The sequence below is a fragment of the Gekko japonicus genome, unplaced genomic scaffold (genome assembly GCF_001447785.1).
Source record: "Gekko japonicus isolate JY-2015 unplaced genomic scaffold, Gekko_japonicus_V1.1 scaffold374, whole genome shotgun sequence".
Taxonomy (NCBI): domain Eukaryota; kingdom Metazoa; phylum Chordata; class Lepidosauria; order Squamata; family Gekkonidae; genus Gekko; species Gekko japonicus.
This window is the reverse complement of record NW_015176463.1, coordinates 274564-297661: the sequence shown is the minus strand read 5'-3', so window position 1 is coordinate 297661 and position 23098 is coordinate 274564. Positions and strand designations below refer to the sequence as shown.

Here is a 23098-nt window from a genome sequence, read left to right as displayed (position 1 = left end):
TGGCAGCGGAAGACATGGCGACGGAAGAAAGAGCTGGCGGGTCAGCCATCGGTTGAAGCGCCTTCTCCAGGAGAAAAACTCTTAAACGTGCCGCTCTGTTTTTCCGAGTCTGGTTGGAAAACTGCGCACAATGTTCACAAGAGTCTGTCTTGTGGGTTTCCCCAAGGCAAAAGATACAGTACTTATGGCCGTCTGGGGGAGCCAGTTTACTTCCACAGGAACGACAACGGTTGAAAAATCCCCACTTTTTCGACTTTTTCGTCTTCTTCTTCTCCACAGACTGCGGAGAAAAAGCTAACGACAAGGAGGGGTGGGGCCCGAAGGCCTGAGGTAATTTTACCTCAGACGACGAAAAACAAAAAGACTCCTTTTTTTTTGGAAAACAGAAAAAGGAAACGAAACTGAAAAAAAAACTAAGGCGAAAACGGAGAGCTAGTCACTAAAAGTGATCAAAAAGGCAGCGATCCGGCCAGACCTCTCGAAGACAGGTCTGCTCAGCGCGGCGGAAAGGAAAGAACTGGCGGGATGTCCGTGCCTGCCCTTCTGAGCATGCTCACTGGGGCTCCTGGGCATGCTCAGTTGGGCCAGGCACGAAAATCCTTCTAAGAGAGCTTGCTAGGCACCGGCAGATCCAGCGCAGGCACACTAGATCCCATTGGTGTGAAGCACAGAGACCACGAAGAAGATAAATTAACTTTCAAAGATTTATCCAAACTCTGTAGTAGACTGTACTGCAAGTACTTTAGCATATATGCATAAATTTGCCAATACAAGAGGAAAAATTCCAAGTAGCTATGTTGACTTGTGCTACTGATCAAAATAATTGATGGCTAATTGCTTTTGGGACTCTCACCAAGGTGCTGGTTCTTACTTACAAAGTCAGTATCCTGTTGCCTACCACTCAACAACTGTCTCTCTGTATGAAGCCATGTATCAGCAGCCCTCTGGTCATCAGTTCTCACCATTAGAACTGTAAAATCTGCCAAAGCTAATCACAGGATTCTTCTGTCACTGCCCTGTTTTATGGAATAGTTTGCAAAATGTAACGAGGAAGGCATCATCATAACCATGCCCCTGACACAGAGAATCATACCTCATAACAGGTGTCTCTTTGCTCAACCCCTCCCCTTCTGTATTTTCCAATAAAATTACGAGGAAAATTATTTTCTTTCTACTGCATTTGAACAAGTGAGCTCTGACTCACAAGAGTTCATGCTGGAATAAGTGTTGTTATTCTTTAACATGCCACTAGATTTCTGTTTCATTTTGCTGTAATAGACTAACAGGGCTACCCCTCTGGAGTTTTTTCGAAGGAAGAGTGCACAATTTATGTTTTAGCATGCCAAAAGTTTGATGAGGCTTTCTGAAGATTTATGGAGCTGTTTGAACTTACGCTATTTGAATGTTATTTATAATGTTAATTTTTTTTGTTTTTTAGTGTATACTTTTAGACACCTGGTTTCATAAGGTACCTTGAGACTGTTAATTTTAAATACATAAAATATGCTTTTATTTTCCCATCAAAACAAGCAATATTTCTCATCAAACTTACTGCTTCGTCAGCAGGATCATACCAAACTGTGATATATGGATGTCGCAGAGCTTCATCTACTGATATTCGTTTGTCTGGATCTACCACTAGCATTTTTGATAGCAAATCTCTAGCGTGACTTGCTAGAAAACAAAGTGGAGAAAGATATGATGGCAGCTAAAGTCTTGAAATACACAAGGTACAAAACCTGTATTAATGAAGCCCACATGGTATAATTAAGAAATCTAAGCTGTTAAGAGGGAAAATATAAGATCCTGTAAATATTATATCAAATAATCACAAATCTAATATAAGGAACAAGTGCAATGTAACAATATAGCATTTTCCTAATGTTATGTTCAAATAGTAAAATGTCATACAAAACAAGATATAGTATCAAACCAGAAAGACCTAAGGCCTTCCACAGAAGTATAGGTGATTGGTTTGTTTTTAACTTAACAATTATATCATAATCAAGATTATTAACTAGTTAGATTCTGAAATCTAAGATCTTCAGATTCATATTACCTCACCAGTACAAACCATTTATTTAACTACTTTTTAAAAGAAAAGTACCATTATTCAATGACTACCTCCACCACCATAGATTGAAAGCAAAAGCATAAAATCCTACCTCTGAAAAGCCCTAAAGCCATTTCCACACAGATTATTTGCCCTGCTTCCCCTCAGCACTGTGATGCATTTGTGTACCTCCTGGGGTTTTTTTGCCCTGCAGCAGCCTTTTTCTCCCCCCAACCATGAAGTTTTTTTTAAAAAAAAATTAGTAGTTGGATATCAATTCAATATGAATATCAATTCAGGTGAAAGGCATATCTTATTATTATTAATTAAATTTCTGAATCGCCCCATCCTTGAGTACACAGAGCTCTGGGTGATTTACAACAGGTTAAAACATACAAAAATACAGATTAAAATCAACAATCAATTAATCTTCCCCCACTGCTGGGGAACTGGACAGGGAAACTGTGAGGAAACCTGCCATCTGGAAGCCCTATTGCTGTTGTGATGTATGAGCAGCCACAGATGCAACAGGGAAACCACAAAAGCTTGTCCCTATGTGAGTGAGCAATTCCCAGTCACTAACATGATAACCTCAACTTCGTGTTGCAACCTGAAGTAGAAAAAGCCTCTAGCCTAACAACTATGAAAAACTGGCAAATATATTTTCATACTGCACACATTTAAAACACTCATATACAAATGAATTCTTACTTTTTAGTTTGTCACGGTCAGATTCTGAAGGAAATATCCAGTCTGGGAAGAGCTCTTCAAATTTGATACCTGGATATTTTGGCCTGTTTTCTACATAGTTGCGTACAGTAGGCTGTAGTTTTTTCATAAAGTCTGCTGAAGGTGTACCTAATTGTTCAATAACTTTATTCCACTGGTCAATGTCTGAAAAATCTTGTTTAGGAAAATAAAATTTCTTCCAAATCTGTTTAGCATAAAGATCTGAATTCAACACTGCAGAGGGGTTGCCTTAAAACATAGAGGGTCTTTAAATGGTATTGGAAGGATAAAGTCAGGAACGTTCTCAGATTAATTGCAATAATTTCATCAAAATACACCAAACCAGATATAGAGAACTCAATTGTTCCTTGAATAAGAAAACTTGGAATTCAGCTTCATATATGGTAAAATCAGACACAGCAGTTTATGGCATATTTTAAAACACTCAGATTAAATATTTAAAGAGTTCATAATTAAAATTCATTATGAATAAGAATCTCTTGAAGAGTTATTTAGAAGAAATGGGGATGGAGGTTCAAACCAACAATATTGTTAAACTATCAACTTTCAAATCTATCTTGACCTATTTCCACTTCACTTTTAGTAAATACATTCATAAATATGGAATACAGCACATTACCACTAATGATGAAATAAGGTGGCAGCATTCATTGCCTGTAATTATGTCCCCTTTGGTGTCTTTCTGTGTAGACCAGCATCTAGGAATGTGGCTGCACAATCCACAGCAGTAGGACCTTTAGTTGCACTGCATTGAGTGTGAAGTGTGAGCTCCCTCCACAAAGCTGCAGATTTCTTTCTAATGCCACTTACTGGAAAGCAGGGTTCAATGCCCTTCATGCTTGGTTACTTTTTGGTGTTCTGGAAGTATCACAACGAAAAAGGCATCTTCTATGAAGAAGAAGGGCAACATGGAAAATCACAAACAGCTATTTTAAAAAAGCAATTACATGCAAGTTACTTTTTTCTCCCATGAACGGCTTGGTATTTGTAAGACTACCAAACCATTACTGCTGGAGAGCCTCAGAAGGGCTTCAAAAAAACTGCCAATTGCTTCGGTTTGTATATGAATATACAATCACTCCTGTCTAACACAGATTATGTCTACCCTGAATTCTCATGGCCTTCAGTGTAGTCTGCAATAAGTATGGGATTCCTAACAAGATCAACTGACGGTACAGCAATTAATAACTAGGTTCTCTCAATACTTTTGTGTAGCTAATGACAATGTCAAAGGACCTACAAAATACGATGATTTATTAGTTAGTTCAAAGATATTGAAAGCACCTGCAAATTACTGACTATTTAAGCTCATCCAACACCTCATGAGGTAAGAGGAAAACCAGGCACCCTGGATTATCATGTTAGGAAAAGCTGAAGGCTGGATAAGATCCAAACTTCTGACAGTATGTTTTCATTGGTGCCCAATGGAATTCTGAAGACCTCTTATTGCATGCAATGAGTTGACTACATGAATGACAGTCTAACATATCTTACTATCACCATTTGATACGTGGTAAAATGACACCTGACCCCAGGTATCTGGGTCAATATTTACCACAATGCAAGATGGATGTTGGGATTTGCACTAGGTGAATGCTCAGAGGTTAAAATTACGACACTCTGGGTGGTAGTCAAAAAGTTGAACCATCAGGTTCTGCTCTCCCTTCTTTCTCAATTCCTTCCAAATGCCAAGCTTCAAAGGCTCAAACAATATCCACCAGGGGAAGACCATCTACAATTCACAACTATGTTGAAAACTATATATTATATTCATTGAAATACAAAGAAGGGTTAGTGGTCACAACCCAATAGATCCAACAATTTGCTGATTAACAATTAAACATAGTTTAAACAAAGAACATATTCAAAACCAACAGTAGGCTCTTCTGTAATTCCACACATAGTGTCCATAGACCTCCAAACAGAAAGTAACTGCAACAGAAGACTCCCACTGTGGAAAGAATAACACCCGAACGCCTCTCCCAGGTATAAATCAAGCATTTCAATGATCTTCAACAGCTACTGGTAAGACAGAACCGGATTTCCAAAACAACACAGGCACAGCTCAAAAGCTTCAATGGAATCCTAGGGCTCAGCTCTATGCTTTTTCATTTTGTAACCAATAGCTGCTTATGTAACTAAAGATTTTTTTCCCTTTTTCTTCAAAACTGGTATTCTCTGCACAAATATAAAGCCACAACTTGGCTCACACTTACAAAGATACAGATGGAAAGCAAGGAGCAGGCTCTGAAGAGTGTGATTTCCAAGGGTTCCCTACTTTCAGGATGGAACAGAAGGGATTTCTACTTTGGAAAAAGAGACTACAACAGTGAGTCTGGGATCCAGGTTACCAGACAAATGCTCTGCTAGCTAAATAACTGGTGGTGGCAGCAGAGAGTATTCTTAGATGGGCTGTGAAATAAAGTTTAAGAGGAGAACTACTCATTGTGGGGACAGTTTTATAACACATTATATCCTAAGTGGATCTTTATTTATTTATTTATTTGATTTATATACCACCCCTCCCATAAACGGGCTCAGGGTGGTTTACATCAGTTAATATAATTAAAGCAACGTTAAAATGACAGTTTACACAGAATAAATCATAAAATACAGTGTAAAAATGGAGAGATCAGATGTCAAATCAAATCCAGGTGTCAAATCAGATGTCTAATCAGATCCAGGCCACTCATGGATAATTGGCCAAAAGCTGGGGGGGGGGGGGACCACTGCCTCAACCAAAAGGTTGTATACAGAAAACTTTTATTACAAACCTTGTTTCATTACAGCACCAAGTCCCAAATCCAAATATCTGGGGATTGGTTTCCACTGGTGTAGAGGTCCTTGGAACTTTTTTCTTGTGTCTGCTATATTTATCCTCTACTAACTTTTTCAGAACTGAGCTACTTGGCAGTCACACGCACACACACACACCCCGCCAGATAAACTATTATTCGAAGCACTTGCCAGCTCTTCAAGGTAGCTTTCCAAGGAACTGAGGATGACTTTTATCCTGAATCAGCTAAGGATCATTTCATAGAGGGAACAGAGACAGCTGAAGTCATCAGTAGTGGTATTTTCCCCTTACACTGAGCTGGCTAAATACTAGGTGGGCCATATCAGTTTATTGAAATACACACTGTACTATCAGGATCCTGTGGCAACCCAAACACTTATTCTCCTTATCTATTTGGATAAACATCATATGATTCAGGCAGAGGCTACCTAAAACCGGAATCTGCACCCCACATAGAGAGGAATGTTAAAATACAAATTATTAAGCCATCCGTAGAATGTGAAGTCTTCTGTCACATCAGCGAATCAAACTGTCTGTAATAGTCTTCCTCATGTATTAGCCCAATTAACAAGTAATTTAAATTGTGTCAAATTGGGTAAAAAAGACATGCTTTTAATTGTGTGTGCATAAAACTTGAGCAGCAAGGCCACTGACTGTACATTTTAGCAAGGATATTTATATCACATTAGATGTGAGCACCATCATCATCCAATTGGTTGCATTTACTGTACTGCTGTAGGTTTTGCAGATCTAGGACTATACAGAGTCCACAATGAACTATATACACTTAGAACTTCCTATTTAAGAAATCTGAAATTAGTTTCCACTCTGTCACTGACAACTTTTTAAACATTGCTGTGATCAACTTTTCCATATAACCAGGAATTATAAAGACTGCTTACTAATCAAATGCATTCAGCTATGAGAACAAATCATAAAATAAAATGGGCATATGCCAAATAGCACACATGAAAACAATGTCCGACCCCCTTCAAGAACTTTGTATCTGCACAGAAACATATTACTGAAGAATTTTTCAAATCTAGATTCAGAAGGAAGCCTGTTATTCAAGGACATCAGCTTATACAATTTGAATTGCTATAATTTTTTTAAAGGCTTTCAGTTTCTGCTGTCAGAAGCCATTCCCTACATACGGTTTGATCCTGCTTTCAGGAAAAAAACACTGAGAAGTTCTTGTGACTATGAACTTCTACAAGTTTGGAAGACCCTGCTCTGCAGCTAATGAGATTTAAGGTAAATGAAAACTGTTGTTGCTCCCATGACCTGCTCACCACTTTTGAATCCAAAACTCTGAACTGCATGGTAGCCACTAACTGATGCCTTGGACTGACAAGCCATCTTAAACAGTATGTGGAACATACACTGAAATACGTAGGAGAAACTACTATATGTATACATTCTCTAAAGTGTTTGACAACACATTCAGATTAAATAAACAAAAAACCCACAGGAACCATTTCTTACACCAAATGTTTTCTTAAACCTATAAAAGCTCTCTGCTGCTTCTTGCTTTCAAAATCAAGTAATAAACTGAAAGCAAAATGCTTGCACAGGAAGGGAAGAATATGGTTTTGAGGTAAATCACAGAGAATAAGAATTCTAGTGCCAGGGAAAATACAAAGGGTTGGATCGCACCTGAAATTTTTTCCTGAGCAAGGGAGGGGAGTCATTTTTGCTGATTCTCCTCTCCTGCAGGAGATCTCTGATTCCCTCCCACCCAGCTATTCCTGGGATGTTCCCTCCCCCCAGAAACAGCATTTCCCCAGCAGGCAGGATCCAAGCCAATGTATGAACAAGAAAGGTCACACACCAGTTTTACCTTCTCATGAAGGTTAATAATGTGCGTGGAAATCTGTAAGTTATTTCCTCATAACAGAGATGTGACTGACACTGGAGTTCCATAGATCTGTTATTCAATAACACAACTGAATGAGTAAAGCAAGAAAGAAGCAGTCATTAGACTTACGGTACTCAAACAAGCAAAATTCATATAGTGCATAAAAATGTATTAAACATGGGAAAAAATCCCTTGATTTTTACATGAGAAACACCACATGCATGAAAACAGTATATATGGAAATTAGCATCAGCATGCAAATAAGTGGAGACACACATACATGAAGAATTGTGTTAGGTTGGTCATAAGGCATTTGAGGGTAAAATAATACATATGGGAGAAAATTGAAAAATGAAAATAAAGCTTGTTTTATTGTGTTATTAGGTTAACACGTGATCAACCATTATTATTTCAAGAAATCAAGCACTGCGAATTATATTTTTCTAACCTGCATGCCACTTGAAGATAAACTGAATAAGAACTGATAAGACAAAACCATTGTTTTGAGCTTATTTCCATTGTGCAGAGAAATGCAACAACAACAAAAGTTAAATAGTATAAAGTTTGAGCATTAAATTTTGTTGAATTTTCAGTTTAAACTGTGACCTAATCATGGCAACTAAGTTAAGGAAATTTGCAGCATAGTTTTAAGACCGCAAACTGCTGGTTCCTAAAAATAACACTTAATTTTCAAAAAGTGAAGTTAAATGTTGTCAAGGACAAGAATAAAAGTTGAAGTGCTTGGTTAAGATAACAAATTTCAAACATGATTGGAAGATCCATTCAGGAAAGAAAAGTATTATGTAGTGGGCAGGGGATTAACATCATTTACATCATCAAGTAAAATAGCTGTTTGGTGAATGTGAAATTAGGATTCAAAGATTACTAGGGAAGGATACGATCAGTGCCTTGGAATATCACACAACCTTTCACCAATTCTCCCATGATGCAACCAACTGACCAGATATCAACTGAAAGTAAAAGTGAGATGATAAAATTATGAAGTGTCATGAAGAAAAGTGAGAAACAAAAAAACACATTTACATTAAGACACAGCAATGCAGAAAATGAAACTGCTGATATGTGTTTTTAAACAATATTAACATGTAATCTTTACTGAATATCAAAAGATTAGTGTTAAAAATACTACAGTCTCCTAAAACAGGCTCTTCAATTGTTAATATGTTCCTTAATCCTACAAAGCTCTATGAAGGATACAATCTCTTCCTGGGAACAGGACCTTATGGAGAACCATTTCGGCCATTATGCACCCAACAGACCAGATATCCACTATCCAATGTTAAGTGTAATAGGGACAGAAATTAGAGATTTACAAATGCATTTTAAAATGGTAAACACACATTGAAAAATTAAAATGCTGCACAGGATAAACAATCTATATGAAAAATTTGCTACAGACTTCACTATAAAATTACACAAACTTCTATAAACGATGGACCCGATCCCAACAAAAGTATATTTACAAGGCCTATTGAAATTAATGGGACTAAGGCTACAATCCTAAAGACACTTTCCTGGAAGTAAGCCCCATTGAATAAAATGGGATTTATTTAGGATTGCCTTTTAAATTAGACAGGATTAATTTATCCTGTTGGTTTCAATAGGAGTTTTGCAGTAACTTTCTCTGGATTAGGACCTGTATCTATAGCATAGGTTTACTCAGATTGGTACCGTGCTTCACATTCTGTGTGTTGTGGTAAAACATCAATAAACCTTCAGGATTTGTGTTTTACAAGAATTTCTATTCCGAGCCTCATTCTTTGGGTAACTGTATGATAACAATTATGTGAAAAAGTTTGTCATCATGAAACCAGGCTGGCAACCTGGAGGACTGGTTTTACTACAGCTACAAATTCAATGGGGGCAGTGAGCAGTATTCTTCTGAATCCACTGAGGGCAAGGAGACCCTCCACATTCTTACCAGAAGAGACTGAATGGCAGCATTACATGCAAGAGGCAGATGGTCAGTACTGTGCAGCTCATAGTTGTTCAATTATCAATCAGCATCCCTGCCTTCAATGATACCTCTTGACAGCCACTGCTAAAGGCATGAGGGCCTCCTACTTCTTTGTCAATGATTTGCAGCAGTGACCAAGTACTACCTACAGTCTTACCTCACTGGATGCATGTTCTAAAATAAAACCGATTCTACAGATTGCCATTCCACCAACATTACTTCAGACAATTATCTCACAGTGGTAGTCACCCTGGAATATAGTAAGCCTACCAAAGTTGGCACTCTGCCACGGTAAAACAGAAAAGAAACATTGATCATGTAACCCACAGATAAAAGTTATGGTATTTTGAGACTGTAACTTACCATTCTCTTTGTATCCCATGCCAAGAATAACCTCTGGTGCTCTGTAATACCGTGTTACTACATATGGGGTCATCATGAAATTAGTACATGCTGTCCTTGCAAGTCCAAAGTCAAGGATTTTGAGAGTACAATCTGATTTTACGACTATATTGCTGGGTTTTAAATCCTAAGAAAATAAAATGTACCAATTAATGTAAAGAACAACACACAATGTTACCTCCCAAAATCAGCACAGGTTATTCTATAAACTGCTTTGAGTGATTCGTAAGTAGAAACATGATTGGTAACTGTATTAAACATATCCAAGCTTGCACTTAAAATAAATCAGATGTACTGTTAACACACTCCCAAGCAAATTGATGGTTTGTAGTTCAGCTAAATATTTTTGTACCCATCAACCAATAGCAGACCTTTCTGGGGAACAGTATCTACATATTTCTGCAATCATAGTCGACAAGCTGCATAAGGTCTAGAAACCGACCAAAGCACATTTTCTGGGTATCTGTGGCACACCCATGTGACATCTGTTACCTTCTCTCCTGCGGGTGATAAGACTGATACTGAGTAAATCCATCTACTTTTGAGTGGGAATACCAAGTTCGCTAAAGTTTATATAGTCACTGATTTGCAAAATGAGCCTCAGTAACTTCTCATTAATTTTGATTTCGAATTAGCTGTGACCATTTTTGCTGATGAACTCTCTCTCTCATACAATTCGACTTAGATGCCAGTTTGAAGTAGGTCCTATAGGCAAACTCTTGATAGAATCCTATGGACAATTTCAAGCTGGTCTCCCTGAATGATGTCTTAGGCTTGTAGAAAGGTTTTCCTGTCCATCCTTGGCTATCCTAGCTATTAAATAAAAAAGTCAGAAGGAAATGGTATCTCCTTTGGTGAGATCATTAATATGTCCCGCTTACACAGGGTGTTTCCTTCACAGCTAAAAGAAGCTGTGATTACTCTTTCTTTACAAAATCATTTTTGGATAAATCTCCTGTTTGGGCAAGTGGTGCAGCAGGTTGTGGCACAGCAACTGCAGGCACTTCTGGATGAACCATTCGCCCCTGACCCTGGGTCTGTCTGGCTTCAGATTGGATTTGGGACTGAAACAGCACTATTGGTCTTAGTTGATGATCTTCAGCTACAAATGGATAAGGGCAATCTATCATTGTTAATACAACCATTATCTGTATCAGCAGCACTTGTTATAGTCAACTGCATTATTTTAGTGAGCGGACTATGATAAATGTTTGCGATAAAAGAGACACCCTCCATTGTTTTTGTTTCCTGCCAGCAAAAAAAATAATAAAAAATCCCGTAGGAGATGCAGAGTTAGCTAGTTGGGACCTGCTGATGCACAATTCCATTTTATTCCCCAGCGCTCTTTAATCTTTGGCCAAGATCATCAAAAGCTTTGGATTGGGTAGTTCTCAATGAGTGGATGATACTCAGCTTTACATTTCATTATTTAAGCTCAGAGTAGCTGTGATGATCCAGGTCCAGGGCCAGTGCCTTGAGTGTGTGATCAAATGGCTGAGGGCAAACAAACTGTAACTTAATCCAGACAAGTCTGAGGTGATGCTGGCTGGGAAGGCAAAGGGTTTGGCTGGTACTGATTTACCAGCCTTAGATGAGGTTAGAAGCTTGGGAGTGCTCTTGGACCAAGCCAGGTTTATGGATAAACAGCTTGGTACTGTTGCTAGGAGTACCTTCTTTTGATTACACCTAGTTTGTATGCCAGCCCCTTTATTCACAGTGTTGACACAGCTATGCCAATAACTTCCACACCGGACTACGCAGGGCTATATTTGAAGGTATCTGGGAGGTATCTGGGTACCCGTGGTTGGACACTTGGAACAGCACTGTGTCAACTGCACTGGTTACCTATTTTCTTCTGAGCCCAATTCTAAATGTTGGTTATTAGCTCAGAGTTCTTATAGACATTGAGCAATATCTGTCAGCATACTCCTGCAAACCAGCTGTGCTCTTCAGGCAGCCTTGTCCTTCTGGTGCCTTCTCTCAGACAACAGTCATTGCAGACTTTTCCTGTGGCAAGACCAGTCCTTTGGAATGGCTTACTAGAGTGACTGCAGGGGACATCTTCATGTTCTACACCCAGAGCCGGCTTCTTTTAAAGGGCATTTTGTAGACGGTAAATTGTTTTGGCAGATCTGGCTGAACTATTTTATCTTGAATGCTCTTTTTATGTTCCTGACTGTTATATGGTGTTTTACATGTTTTCTTGTTGCTGCTGCTCTATTAGCTGCCTTGAGTCCTAGGACATAAGGTAGGAGAAACATTTTAAATAAATGGAATGAGCACTGGATTCTGTCCATCTTGCATTTTTATCCTCTACTATTGTCAAAATAATGTTATAGGGTAACAGTTCATCCTTACCTTAGTCAAGCATGCTAGCTCCCATACCAGACTGCCTATTATTCTCTTTAATGACAACTGGGGAACAACTTTTCCCACTCAGCTACTTCCTACTTAGACTGATACTGCTTGGCAAATCTGGTCACTCAAGAAATAGTAGGAAAGAAAGAGAAAAAGAGGTCTCCTCCTCGTTCAGATCTGGCATAGCTGTGTTCTTGGAGTTGGGAGTGGAAGAGATGCAGAGAACCCTTCCTTCCTCCAGTACCAGGGCACAGTTTCCACCCAGATAAGGAGGGGATCTGAGGGGAGGATTCAAACTCCCTTGCATTTCTGATATCATCAGAAATATGACAATATCCACTTCAATTCTTAATAGGCTTGATCTGTATGATAGGATTATTATTGTATTTTATTGGAGGTGTAACTGTTTTAATTTGTACATATTTTTTGTATGTGATGGAAGCTACCCTGAGCCTGCTATGCAGGAAGGGTGGGATCCAAATCAAATCAAAACAAACAAACAAACAAATCTCCTAGATGGATTATCGCAATGTGCTGTACATGGGGATGCCCTTGAAGACAACCTGGAAATTACAACTGGTCCAGAATGTGGCAGCCCAACTGCTGTCAGGGGCTAGCTGCCAGGAACATACATTGCCTACTTTGAAACAGCTTCACTGGCTGCCAGTCGGTTTCTGAGTTCAATTCAAGGTGCTGGTTATGACCTTTAAAGCCCTTCATGACCTAGGACCCACGTATGTCTCCATGTGCCAACTATGGTCATGAGGCAGCCATCTGTTGGTATTCTACAACCTAGGGTGGCCTGTCTGACATCAACCAGAGCCCAGGCTTTTTCCATTGTAACTCCAGCTCCAGAGAATGGGCTCCCTGAAGAGGTGAGAGGGACTCCCTTCTTGAAGATATTGAGGAGGCACTGCAAGGCCTGCCTGTTTGTCAGAGCATCTGAGGGGATTTGAATAGCGGGCGTCTTTTTAAGGAGGCAGGGATTGGGGGCTTGTTATTTAACCTTCGGTTTTAGCTGGGGATGTTTTAATTCTTATTGCAAGCCACTTGAACTAAGAGGAAAGGTGGGATATAAATGTTTAAATAAATAAATAAAATGAAAAAACAGAGCAACTTTGGAAACTGGTTTTTAAGACCTCAGCCCCACTTTCTACCTGTCCTTTTTTTGTGCTTCCCTCAAATTTGCCATCATCCTCTATCACAACATTTAGCTCAAAGAACTTTTATCATATCTCAACAAGCCAGTGTGGTATAGTGGTTAAAATGTCAGATTAGGATCTGGGAAACCCAGGTTCAAATCCCCACTCCGCCATGGAAATTTGGGCCAGTCATACACTCTCAGTCTAACCTACCTCACAGGGTTGCTGTGAGGATAAAACGGAAAAGAGGAGAATGATGTAAGCTGCTTTGAGTCTCCACTGGGGAGAAAGGTGGGGATAGAAATACAGTAAATAACATCTTAACAGTGCTGCAATGTTTTCCAGGCCTAGGACCCTTGATGATAGTGACAGCTGCCAGCAATACAGAGCCCTGGGCTGCAAAGAATTTCATTATGCTCTTGTGGCTATCATGTTACTTATCCTTAAAAGTTCAGGAGCAGCAGAACACTATCTTAGTAACAAGTTTGCTGCAACTCACCTACCAGCTACTGCCACACACCCTGCAGAAGCAGGCAAATGACTAAAAATAAGTAGCAGACTGGGATCAAGAAAAACAACCGGGCACTACTCATTACTGCCCCTTCTGAATAGTAATTCCACATGGGGGCAAATATTGGGGGTGCACTAAAATAAAGAGATGCTATTTATTGTTATAACCTGTACGCTTAATTTCTTCTTCACCTCTCATTACCCAGATGAAAGATTCCTCAGTCACCACGGAAAGAACATATGTTTGGTAATGATAGAGATTGGTACTAAAGAATGGTAACAAACAGGATGGAATAGCATCAGAGTTATGCTGCCAAGATTACTTAGATTATCTGACTGGCGAATGTTGGAGACAGCGCCTTTTGCCTGAACTGCTAAGGCAATTCGTGACTGTTATTTTATCATCAACACTAGGTTTCACATATAACAGATTATGAACAAACAAAGTAGTAAAAGGACAAACTTCTTCACTGTTAATTAAGTGTGATTTTTATAATACTACCTACTCTGTGGATGATACCAGCCGAATGAAGATGCTTGATTCCACATAACATCTGGTACAGAAGGTAGGACATTCGTTCATGATCCAGCTCCATATGAATAACTTGGCACAAGTTAGCATCCATCAGTTCCATAACCAAATACCTGAAACATTTTTTAAAAATCTATTTTCATCTGTGTTGTGATTCTCATAAACGCTCAAGAGTAAAATCCACAAGGAATGTTTTCTTCTGTGCAATTAATGTAAGTTATATACAACTAGCTTGCAAAGTAAATAATTCCAATGAACGTCTACAGTGTTAAATGAATTACCATAATTAAAGGAAAAAACTTTAGAACTTTAAAACTTTAGAACTTCTTCTTCAGAACACAAGAAAACATTTTTCAGAATTTGAATTAGAGCTACAACATACCTCTGAATACAAGTAGATTACACGGAGTGTAATCCTAAAAACACTTTCCTGGGAGTAAGCCCCACTGAATAGACCTAAGTAGGATTTTGAATAGAGATGCTTAGGAGTGCTCTCACAGTCTTCCCTTATTCACAGACACAGATTATGGGAAAGCAGATTCATTTGTTCGTGTATTCACTGTTGTGATTCACTGACCATACATTTCATTTTTACGTAAAAGCTCCATTAAAACAATTAATTTACAGCTCTGACATTCATCTATTCATAGCTTTAAAGATCTGCAAGATTAGCACGTTCCATTAACACACTGTTTACCAATGTATAAGAGACCTATATTCAATACATAATGTGATCAAGCACCTCCCACTGATGTCAACCAGCATAATTCTCACTGACTTTAAAAGGCTGGTTTACATAAAATCTAAAACATTTATCTGTTTTTTGTTATTGATTCAATTGCTCTTTTGGAAAAGGGAAAACCACAAATTAAAAAATAAGTCATGTGGGCAGTAAGTCCAACATTTTAAAAGTTTAAGAGAAAGAAGTCTTGTTTCTGACATTTTTCATGTGGATTATGTGCTATATCTTATATCTAATTCCAAACCAAGACTTAGAGTATGGATTAATAAATCCACAATATGGAGCTAGGGACAGATGGGGAGATTTCTCTACAAACCTTGAAGAATTTCCACATTTGCAGAAAAATGCCCACTAAGTTATCAGTCACAATTTTGGCAGTTGCCAGGGCAACCACAATATTGCTGAGTCTTCCAAAACTTAGTTTCTGTAAAGCAAAGTGTGGAGAGCAGGGGTGGACCAGGAGGCCAAAACAGCCCTGTAAAGGGCCCCACCCCCATCACATCATGTTCCTTGATGGAGAAGGACTCACTGGGGACAGGCACAGAGGCCACTGTGCGACTGGACCCAGCCCGACAACCGCTGCACAACTAGAGCAAGACTTTTCCCAGGCAGATACTGCCTTGGATAGGGAAGGAGGGAAAGCTAAAGACAGGGGAGCAGACAAACATAGGCTGGCTAGCGGGAAGAAACGAAAAAGTGGGGAAAAGGCAGAGGCTATGGCAGCTCTGAAGGGAAGGAAAAGAAGAAATAGTGGGGAAATGAGATGGAGTAAAAATGAGATGTCCTACATATTGAAGACTAATTCTCATTTTGTTGTTGTGCACAGCATAAAAACAATTTGGTCCTAAAACCTGAAATGGGTAGTTATCAAGAAAATGCAATAAGCAAAAACTTACACATCTTGAAATTCTTCTAGCGACTTCTGTGGTGTGAATACATTTAACAAACTAATTATCTGTAAAACCAGAAGTAGAACAAATCATGTCAAACGAGAAATAAAACAAATTATGATCATCACCATGCAGAAACGAACAGTGTTACATTGCTAGAAAGTACACAAGGCTCTGTTTACTGACTTTGTACCTTCAGTATACCAGCAGTTTCAACAACAGCAAAAAATAGTGATTTTAAATATTTTAGAACAAATTTACTATCCCAAATATGCAGTTTTTGCATGGTGTTACTTGTTATCTATTACTGTAGAGGTGAGTATTGCAACAAAGGCAGATTTCCAATGCAAACCTAGGCAGAGTTATTCCAGTCTAAGTCCAATGAGATCAACAGGCTGAGGTAAGAGTAATGTTGCACAGGATTGCATTTACATTCTGAGATAAATAGATTAGAATTATTTATCAAAAATTCACAACTTCATTATCAGTGAAATGATATAAGAGTTTTGGTACAAGGCTCATTCTTTCATTAAGAAGTACATTAGTGTTATTCCAGTAATCTAACACAGAGATCATACGAAGTCCTAACTCACATGGGAAGTAAGTACCCATACTGATTCTCACCTTTGTTCAATATTCTGAAAGCAATCAGCATGCTCTTTCCTCACTGGGACAGTTTGGGTGGGTGGGTGGTGTAGTTGTTGTTTACAAATCAACTTTTTAAATTTCTCAGAGTCCCCTGAATATGCAAAAACTATTACTTTATCTAGGTAGCAAGCCCATTTTGTATGATATACAATGCACAAATAATCTAAGGAGATCACAAGAACAGCGGGGGGCGCGAGGTCTGCAGTGAGCTGGTGGAATTGGTAAAAATTGCCAAACGATCTGCAAAAATCCTCCATGGGCACCAAGCTAAATATTGTAGTATTTTTTTCATATGGATAAAAATATACGCTGCTGGTCTTTCGTGAAACAAAAAACATTGTTAGATGTCAAACTGAGCAGTTTATATAAAACAAGATCGGACCAGAACCAACGGGATGAAATTAACTTGGAAGAGTTTTCGGCTAAACATTAGGACGAACTTCCTAATGGTTAGAGTGGTTCCTCAGTGGAACAGGCTTCCTCGGGAGGTGGTGGGCTCTCCTTCACTGGATGTTTTTAAACAGAGGCTAGATGGCCATCTGACAGCAATGCTGATTCTGTGAACTTAGGCAGATCATGAGAGGGAGGGCAGGAAGGGTTGCATCAGTGCTTAGTTCTCATGGCCCTTACATGCCCAGGGAAATGTTGATCACCACTTTGGAGTCAGGAAGCAATTCTCTCCAGGCAAGGGATCCTGGAGATCTTTTTTTTTTGCCATCGTCTGGACATGGAGCAAGGGTCACTGGGGCTGTGGGGGGAGGTAGTTGTGAATTTCCTGCACTGCACAGGGGGTTGGACTAGATGACCCTAGGGTTCCCTTTAAACTCTATGATTCTATGAAGAGTCAAAGAAATGCTGAAGGCATATAAATGAAACAGACAAGTTTTCATGTTTACTGGGGCAGTCCTTAAATATGAATATTTTGGACTAAAATTCTCCAGGTCCTAAAGGATAAACATGTTGAAATGAATTGAATACTGGTTGTAAGTATGTGGGAGAAGCCTACAATCCCTCCAATCGAGGAAAAGTTAGCTGAAGGCTGTTAAGTGATGGCACTGGCAAACTTTTTATACTACATGGGTTGGACACCATAAGGATCCCTCCCCACAGAGACCTTTCCAACCCCAAGGAAATGAATTCCCAGGCTGGAGGGATTTGCTTGTCTTAATATTTATTTTAAACATTTTTATGGCAACTTTCTACCTAATCAGGGTCCGGGTGGGTCAGGCTGCTGCAGTGAAGAGGGGGAAGGGGGTGAAGTTGCTCCTTCCCTTCCCTTCCCTTCTGTGAACAGAATTCTGCTTAGTCAAGAGGAAGACCTATCTCATCCCCTTCCCCCACCCTACTGCAGCAGCCCAACCCACGCAACTGTTAGCACAGGCAAATCCCTCCAGTCTAGGAACAAACTGGGAATAAAGGGCCTGAGGGAAGGTCTCAGATAGCATCTTCTGCAGGCACTGTCCAAGATTTGAGCATCTGTATTTGTGAAGGCAGACACAAAACTAACCCATCTGAAAAAATCCTAGCCCTCCCTCCTCCAGTTATTAAAGTAAGCATAACGATAAAGCAACGGCTAACAGATTTTCTATACTGCAATTATTATTGTCCTGTTGATACTTAGCTTGTTACTGCTATACTGGAAATTCAATTACAACGTATGAGAAAGTTGTAGTTTATGTTGCTCTATTGGGGGAAAAAGAATATACTTTCTTTACTCCATTGAAGAACAGTTAGAGTATAACCAAAACTGCTCTTTAGCAGTTTTCAGATTAGTTTTATTATATACTGAAAACTGAAAGCCAATAAAACCAGTTTCCTTCCTGAAGTTAATTAAGTTTAATTACTTCAGTATATCAACTTGTCACATTGATGTATGAAATTAGATTTTGTACAAGTTACTAGATTTTCTGCACTGTGATTCTATCTGGGACATGGTCTATTTCTAGAAACACTGTGACTTTTGGTGCATGATTTATACACAAGTGCTATCATATGTTCCAGTGATCCAAATTCATTAAGGCCTAATTCATGTGTTAAACTCAGGCATGGAAGTCAGTGATAAACACTTCCCTGTGATCCAGCTCAGTCTTGTATTGGTAGTGTATGGAAGCTTCCACCAAGTGGTGACTTTCAACACCTGGCAGTAGTCTTAACTGAAATATATAGCTGACAGAGATCAGTGTTTCCTCAGTCCATGTCCCCAAATGTCTTCACTTGAAACATACATCTTCATCACCCACAAACGTAAGAAGAATGCACTAGAGAGATTCCACCAGCAGTTCAATAACTTCCGTCTAACACCAATTCAAGCCCAGACTAGTCTAAACCAGGTTCATTTTCTGGACACCATTGTGTGCCAAAATAAAATACATAGGCCCCGGTCACACGGCAAAGTTGCCACGGGAGAGGCACGGATGGTGGGCGGATTATCTGGGCACGATCACACCCAAACATCTGGGAAGTGGAGCGCACCCGTGGCTTACCGCCGACAATGCGCCTTAAAAAACTAGTACCTCCAAGGTACTAGTAAACGTTTGCCATGGGCTGCCTCCAGATGCCAGTGGTGTGATCGCGCCGGCGCGCAGCATTCCCCTCTGGTCCCTCGTTTACCTGCTGGCGCCGAGGGAAGGGCTCGTGGTGTGCCGCCGGCACGTTTGATCGCGTAATTGCGAATCAAACTGCGCCGGGGCAATTAGCCACGCCTCCCCCCGCGATATCCGGCCCGTGTGACCGGGGCCATAGTAGCACTACCTTAGACCTCAAGACTGGGAATCTCTTGCTACCATCTTGGAGTCCAGGGAAGTAGCATTACCTTAGACCAGAATGCTATCTTGTGCTATGTACAACTGTACACACACAAAACAGAATTTTCCAGTCTACAAAGGCTTATACCACAATAAGTATGTCAGTCTATAAAGATGCCATAAGACAAATTTTTATTTTCAAGCAACAGACTTTCTCTCTGGAATTTGAGAACATATTATTTTAGCAATGTTTAATAAGTTCCCATGAAGAAACAGGAGAACCTTTGCGACACAGCCAACTGAAGTGAAGCTGGATAACAGAATCATTTTTAGGGGCTCTCACAAGGCAACAGTAATCTATGGATTATATTTAAGGTAGGGACCAGCTAAAATATCTCACATTTATTTTATAGTATGCTTTTTAATAATTAATAAATTATTAGATAATTTTATACGATGGGGGTGGGGAGGTTAGAGGAAGGGTAATGAATTAATTTATATGAAAATTTCCCCAACCTAATTTTCCCCACTGATTAAATTGAGATTATTAGTCTATTAATCAAATTAGAGTGAAATATTGGAACGGATTATATTGATTGTATGTTAATTAATCCATCCAAATGGGTTACTTGCTGTAACAGGGTGGGTTAATCAGATAGTCAGAGAGGTGAATGGGTTATTTAGTCAGATAGAGAATCTGAGACAAGCTGTGTGGATTTTAGAACTGGCTGTTGGAAAGTGTGAAAAGTGTGAATTTTAGTTGCTAGCTGTTGGAAAGTGTGAATTGGGGTTGACAGCACCGATGATGGGGGGCCATGCAAGGGTCAGGGATACCAGTGATTAAGGGGTGGGGGAGATATAGCAGTGGGCGTAGGTGCTACTCCTCTAATTGGAATGGAAGAAGTCAGAGATATGGGAATGCTTGGACTTCTTCCCACCTACGTCCCATCCCGAGAGATGCTGGTTGTGGGGCTAGGAAATCCTACCCTCCTCCAAAACTGGTGTTAGTTAATGCCAGGTCTATCAATAATAAGACCGATGTGCTCTGTGATTATTTCATGGAGTCATAGGCAGACCTGGCCTGTGTGACCAAGACCTGGGTGAGGGACGGTGAAACTGTCGCCTTAAACCAGCTTACCCCACCTGGGTTCTCAGTCTTGGACATATGGGCAGGGGAGGATGTGGCCTTGCTTATCTGTGAATTTTGTTCCTTCAGGTCGCTCCCCACCCCAACAATCTCCAGCATTGAATGTGTAGGCCTAGCGTGTGATGTCGAGGAGAGTTTGGCTATCTGACTGGAGTACAGACTGCCTAATGCACCAACAGATACCCTGTCTGACCTGCTAGACGCTGTATCAGGTTGGGCATTGGAATATCCCAGGCTTCTGGTCCTGGGTGACTTCAATGTCCGTGCTGATGATGCAGTGTCCTCCCAGACCGAGGACCTTGTGTCATCCATGGACGCACTTGGACTCTCCCAGTTTGTATCAACTCCCACACACCAAGTGGGCCACACACTGGATTTGATTTTTGGGATGGGGATACATGTGGATCTGATGACTATGGATGTAGTCCCATGGTCTGACCACTTCGCCATGAAGGTCCAGCTGAGCATTCCACACCTCCCCTGTTTAGGCAGCGAGTGCATTTATGCTCGCCCGCGGAGTCAAATGGACTCTAGTCGGCTTCAGGAAGCTCTGCGGGAGCCAATGCCCCCTGGCAGCTCGTTGGATGGTGGAGGACTCTGCAGCCCCGCACCAAAGCAGCCCCTTGGTACACCTCAGAGGTGCGGAGGATAAAACAAGAGCTAATGTGGCTAGAGTGGAGGTGGTGGCGTGTTTGTGACGAAGTGTCACGAATATCTTACAGGATGCTTATGAAAGTCTATGAGATGGCTGTGAAGGCCAGAAAGATTTCTATGAGGCCTCCATTGCATCTGTGTATGAGACCTCAATTGCGTCTGTGAGCTCACGCATGGCCCAATTATTTAGAATTATTCGGTCCATTATGACTACCACAAGGCAGACCAAATAGTAGGGAACTGACTACTGGCTGTGAAGCATTTGCAAGATATTTCGCAGATAAGATTATGACACTTGACCAGGAGATCCTGACCACAATTGAGACAGTAAGAGAACTGATAGTCCCTTGTCCATCTTCTGGTCCGATACTGGATCACTTCAATTGACTCTCCTGGGAGGAAGTCAACAGGATCCTGGCAGCAGTGAGGCCTACTACCTCCCTCCTTGACTAATGCCCTTCCTGGCTTGTGAAAGCCTGTGGGGAGAACATTCAGGCCCTCTGGGAGAAATCATCAACTTGCCCCTTTCTACTGGGACTTTCCCGGAGGCTTTGAAGGAGGTGTTCTCAAAAAAGCCATCACTGGACTCCATGGTCCTAACCAACTACCGCCTAGTATCAAACTTATCGTTTTTGGGTAAGGTGGTTGAAAACTCAGGGTTTTCCTGGATGACGCTTCCATCCTTGATTCTTTCCAGTCTGGCTTCTGCCCTGGTCATGGGACAGAGATGGCTCTGGTCGCCCTTACAGATGACCTCTGTAGATCTGTTGACCCACTGCCTTGACAACATAGGAGTTCAGGGGACTGCCTTAAAATGGTTTTCCTCCTTTCTCCGTGGTTGGGGACAGAGAGTGGCGCTTGGCGAGAGGGTCTCCCCGTGATACCCACTGGAATGTGGAGTGCCACAGTGGGCGACCCTCTTGCCAATGTTATTTAACATCTATATGCGCCCCCTCGCCCAGTTAGTCCAGAGCTATGGGCTGGGTTGTCATCAGTATGCTGATGACACCCAGTTCTATCTGTTAATGGATGGCCATCTGTCTTCCGTCCCTGAAAATCTGGCTGAGGCTTTAGACACTGTGGCTAGATGGTTACGGCAGAGTCGGCTGAAGTTAAATCCATCGAAGACGGAAGTCCTGTACCTGGGTTGGGGGGGATGTATGTGGGCACCAGACTCCTCACACTGGAAGGGGTGCCTTTGGTGCTGGCCCAGACAGCGAAGAGCCTAGGAGTGACACTGGATGCCTCTCTTTCTATGGAGGCCCAGGTCACTGCAGTTGCCAAATCTGCATTTGTCCACCTTAGGTAGATTAGATTACTGAAGCCCTATCTCTCCCCCAAGACTTAGCTACAGTAACCCATGCAACGGTCACTTCCAAACTTAATTACTGCAATTCGCTCTATGCAGGCTTAACCTTGAGGCTGACCTGGAAATTACAACTGGTGCAGAATGCAGTGGCACACCTGCTGATGCCTGTGCAGGCTCACATTTGGCATCTGCTCTGCCAACAGTATTGGTTACCAGTTGAGTACTGGATTCACTTCAAGGCGCTGGTAATGACCTTCAAAGCCTTATATGGCCTGGGACCAACATATCTAAGGGACCGCCTCTTCCCATATATGCCTCGAAGAGCATTACACTCTAAATACCAACACCTCCTGGTGGTCCCTGGCCTGAGGGACGCCCGTCTTGCCTCGTCCAGGGCCAGGAATTTCTCTGTCCTGGCCCCAGCCTGCTGGAACATGCTCCCTACTGCGATCAGGGCCCTGCGGGATCTTCTTCAATTCTTCAAGATGGAGCTCTTCCACCAGGTCTTTGGCTGAGGCAGCGGGCACCCATATATGGCCTCCCTGAGGTTGCTGTCATCCACCCACCCACTGATAACTGGCCTT

At 40.9% G+C, this 23098-nt stretch overlaps 1 protein-coding gene across 1 annotated transcript in view; it reads right to left on the bottom strand.

Annotated features, from left to right (window-relative positions):
- Window positions 1-23098, bottom strand: part of MAPK9 (mitogen-activated protein kinase 9) — a 54722-nt gene that overhangs the window by 12176 nt on the left and 19448 nt on the right. The window contains exons 4-9 of the mRNA XM_015427034.1: window positions 16019-16077; window positions 14355-14493; window positions 9800-9965; window positions 8358-8429; window positions 2765-2947; window positions 1553-1674 (exon numbers count right to left, since the gene is read on the bottom strand). Coding sequence (XP_015282520.1) covers window positions 1553-1674; window positions 2765-2947; window positions 8358-8429; window positions 9800-9965; window positions 14355-14493; window positions 16019-16077 — 741 coding nt within the window. The remainder of the gene's footprint in view (window positions 1-1552; window positions 1675-2764; window positions 2948-8357; window positions 8430-9799; window positions 9966-14354; window positions 14494-16018; window positions 16078-23098) is intronic.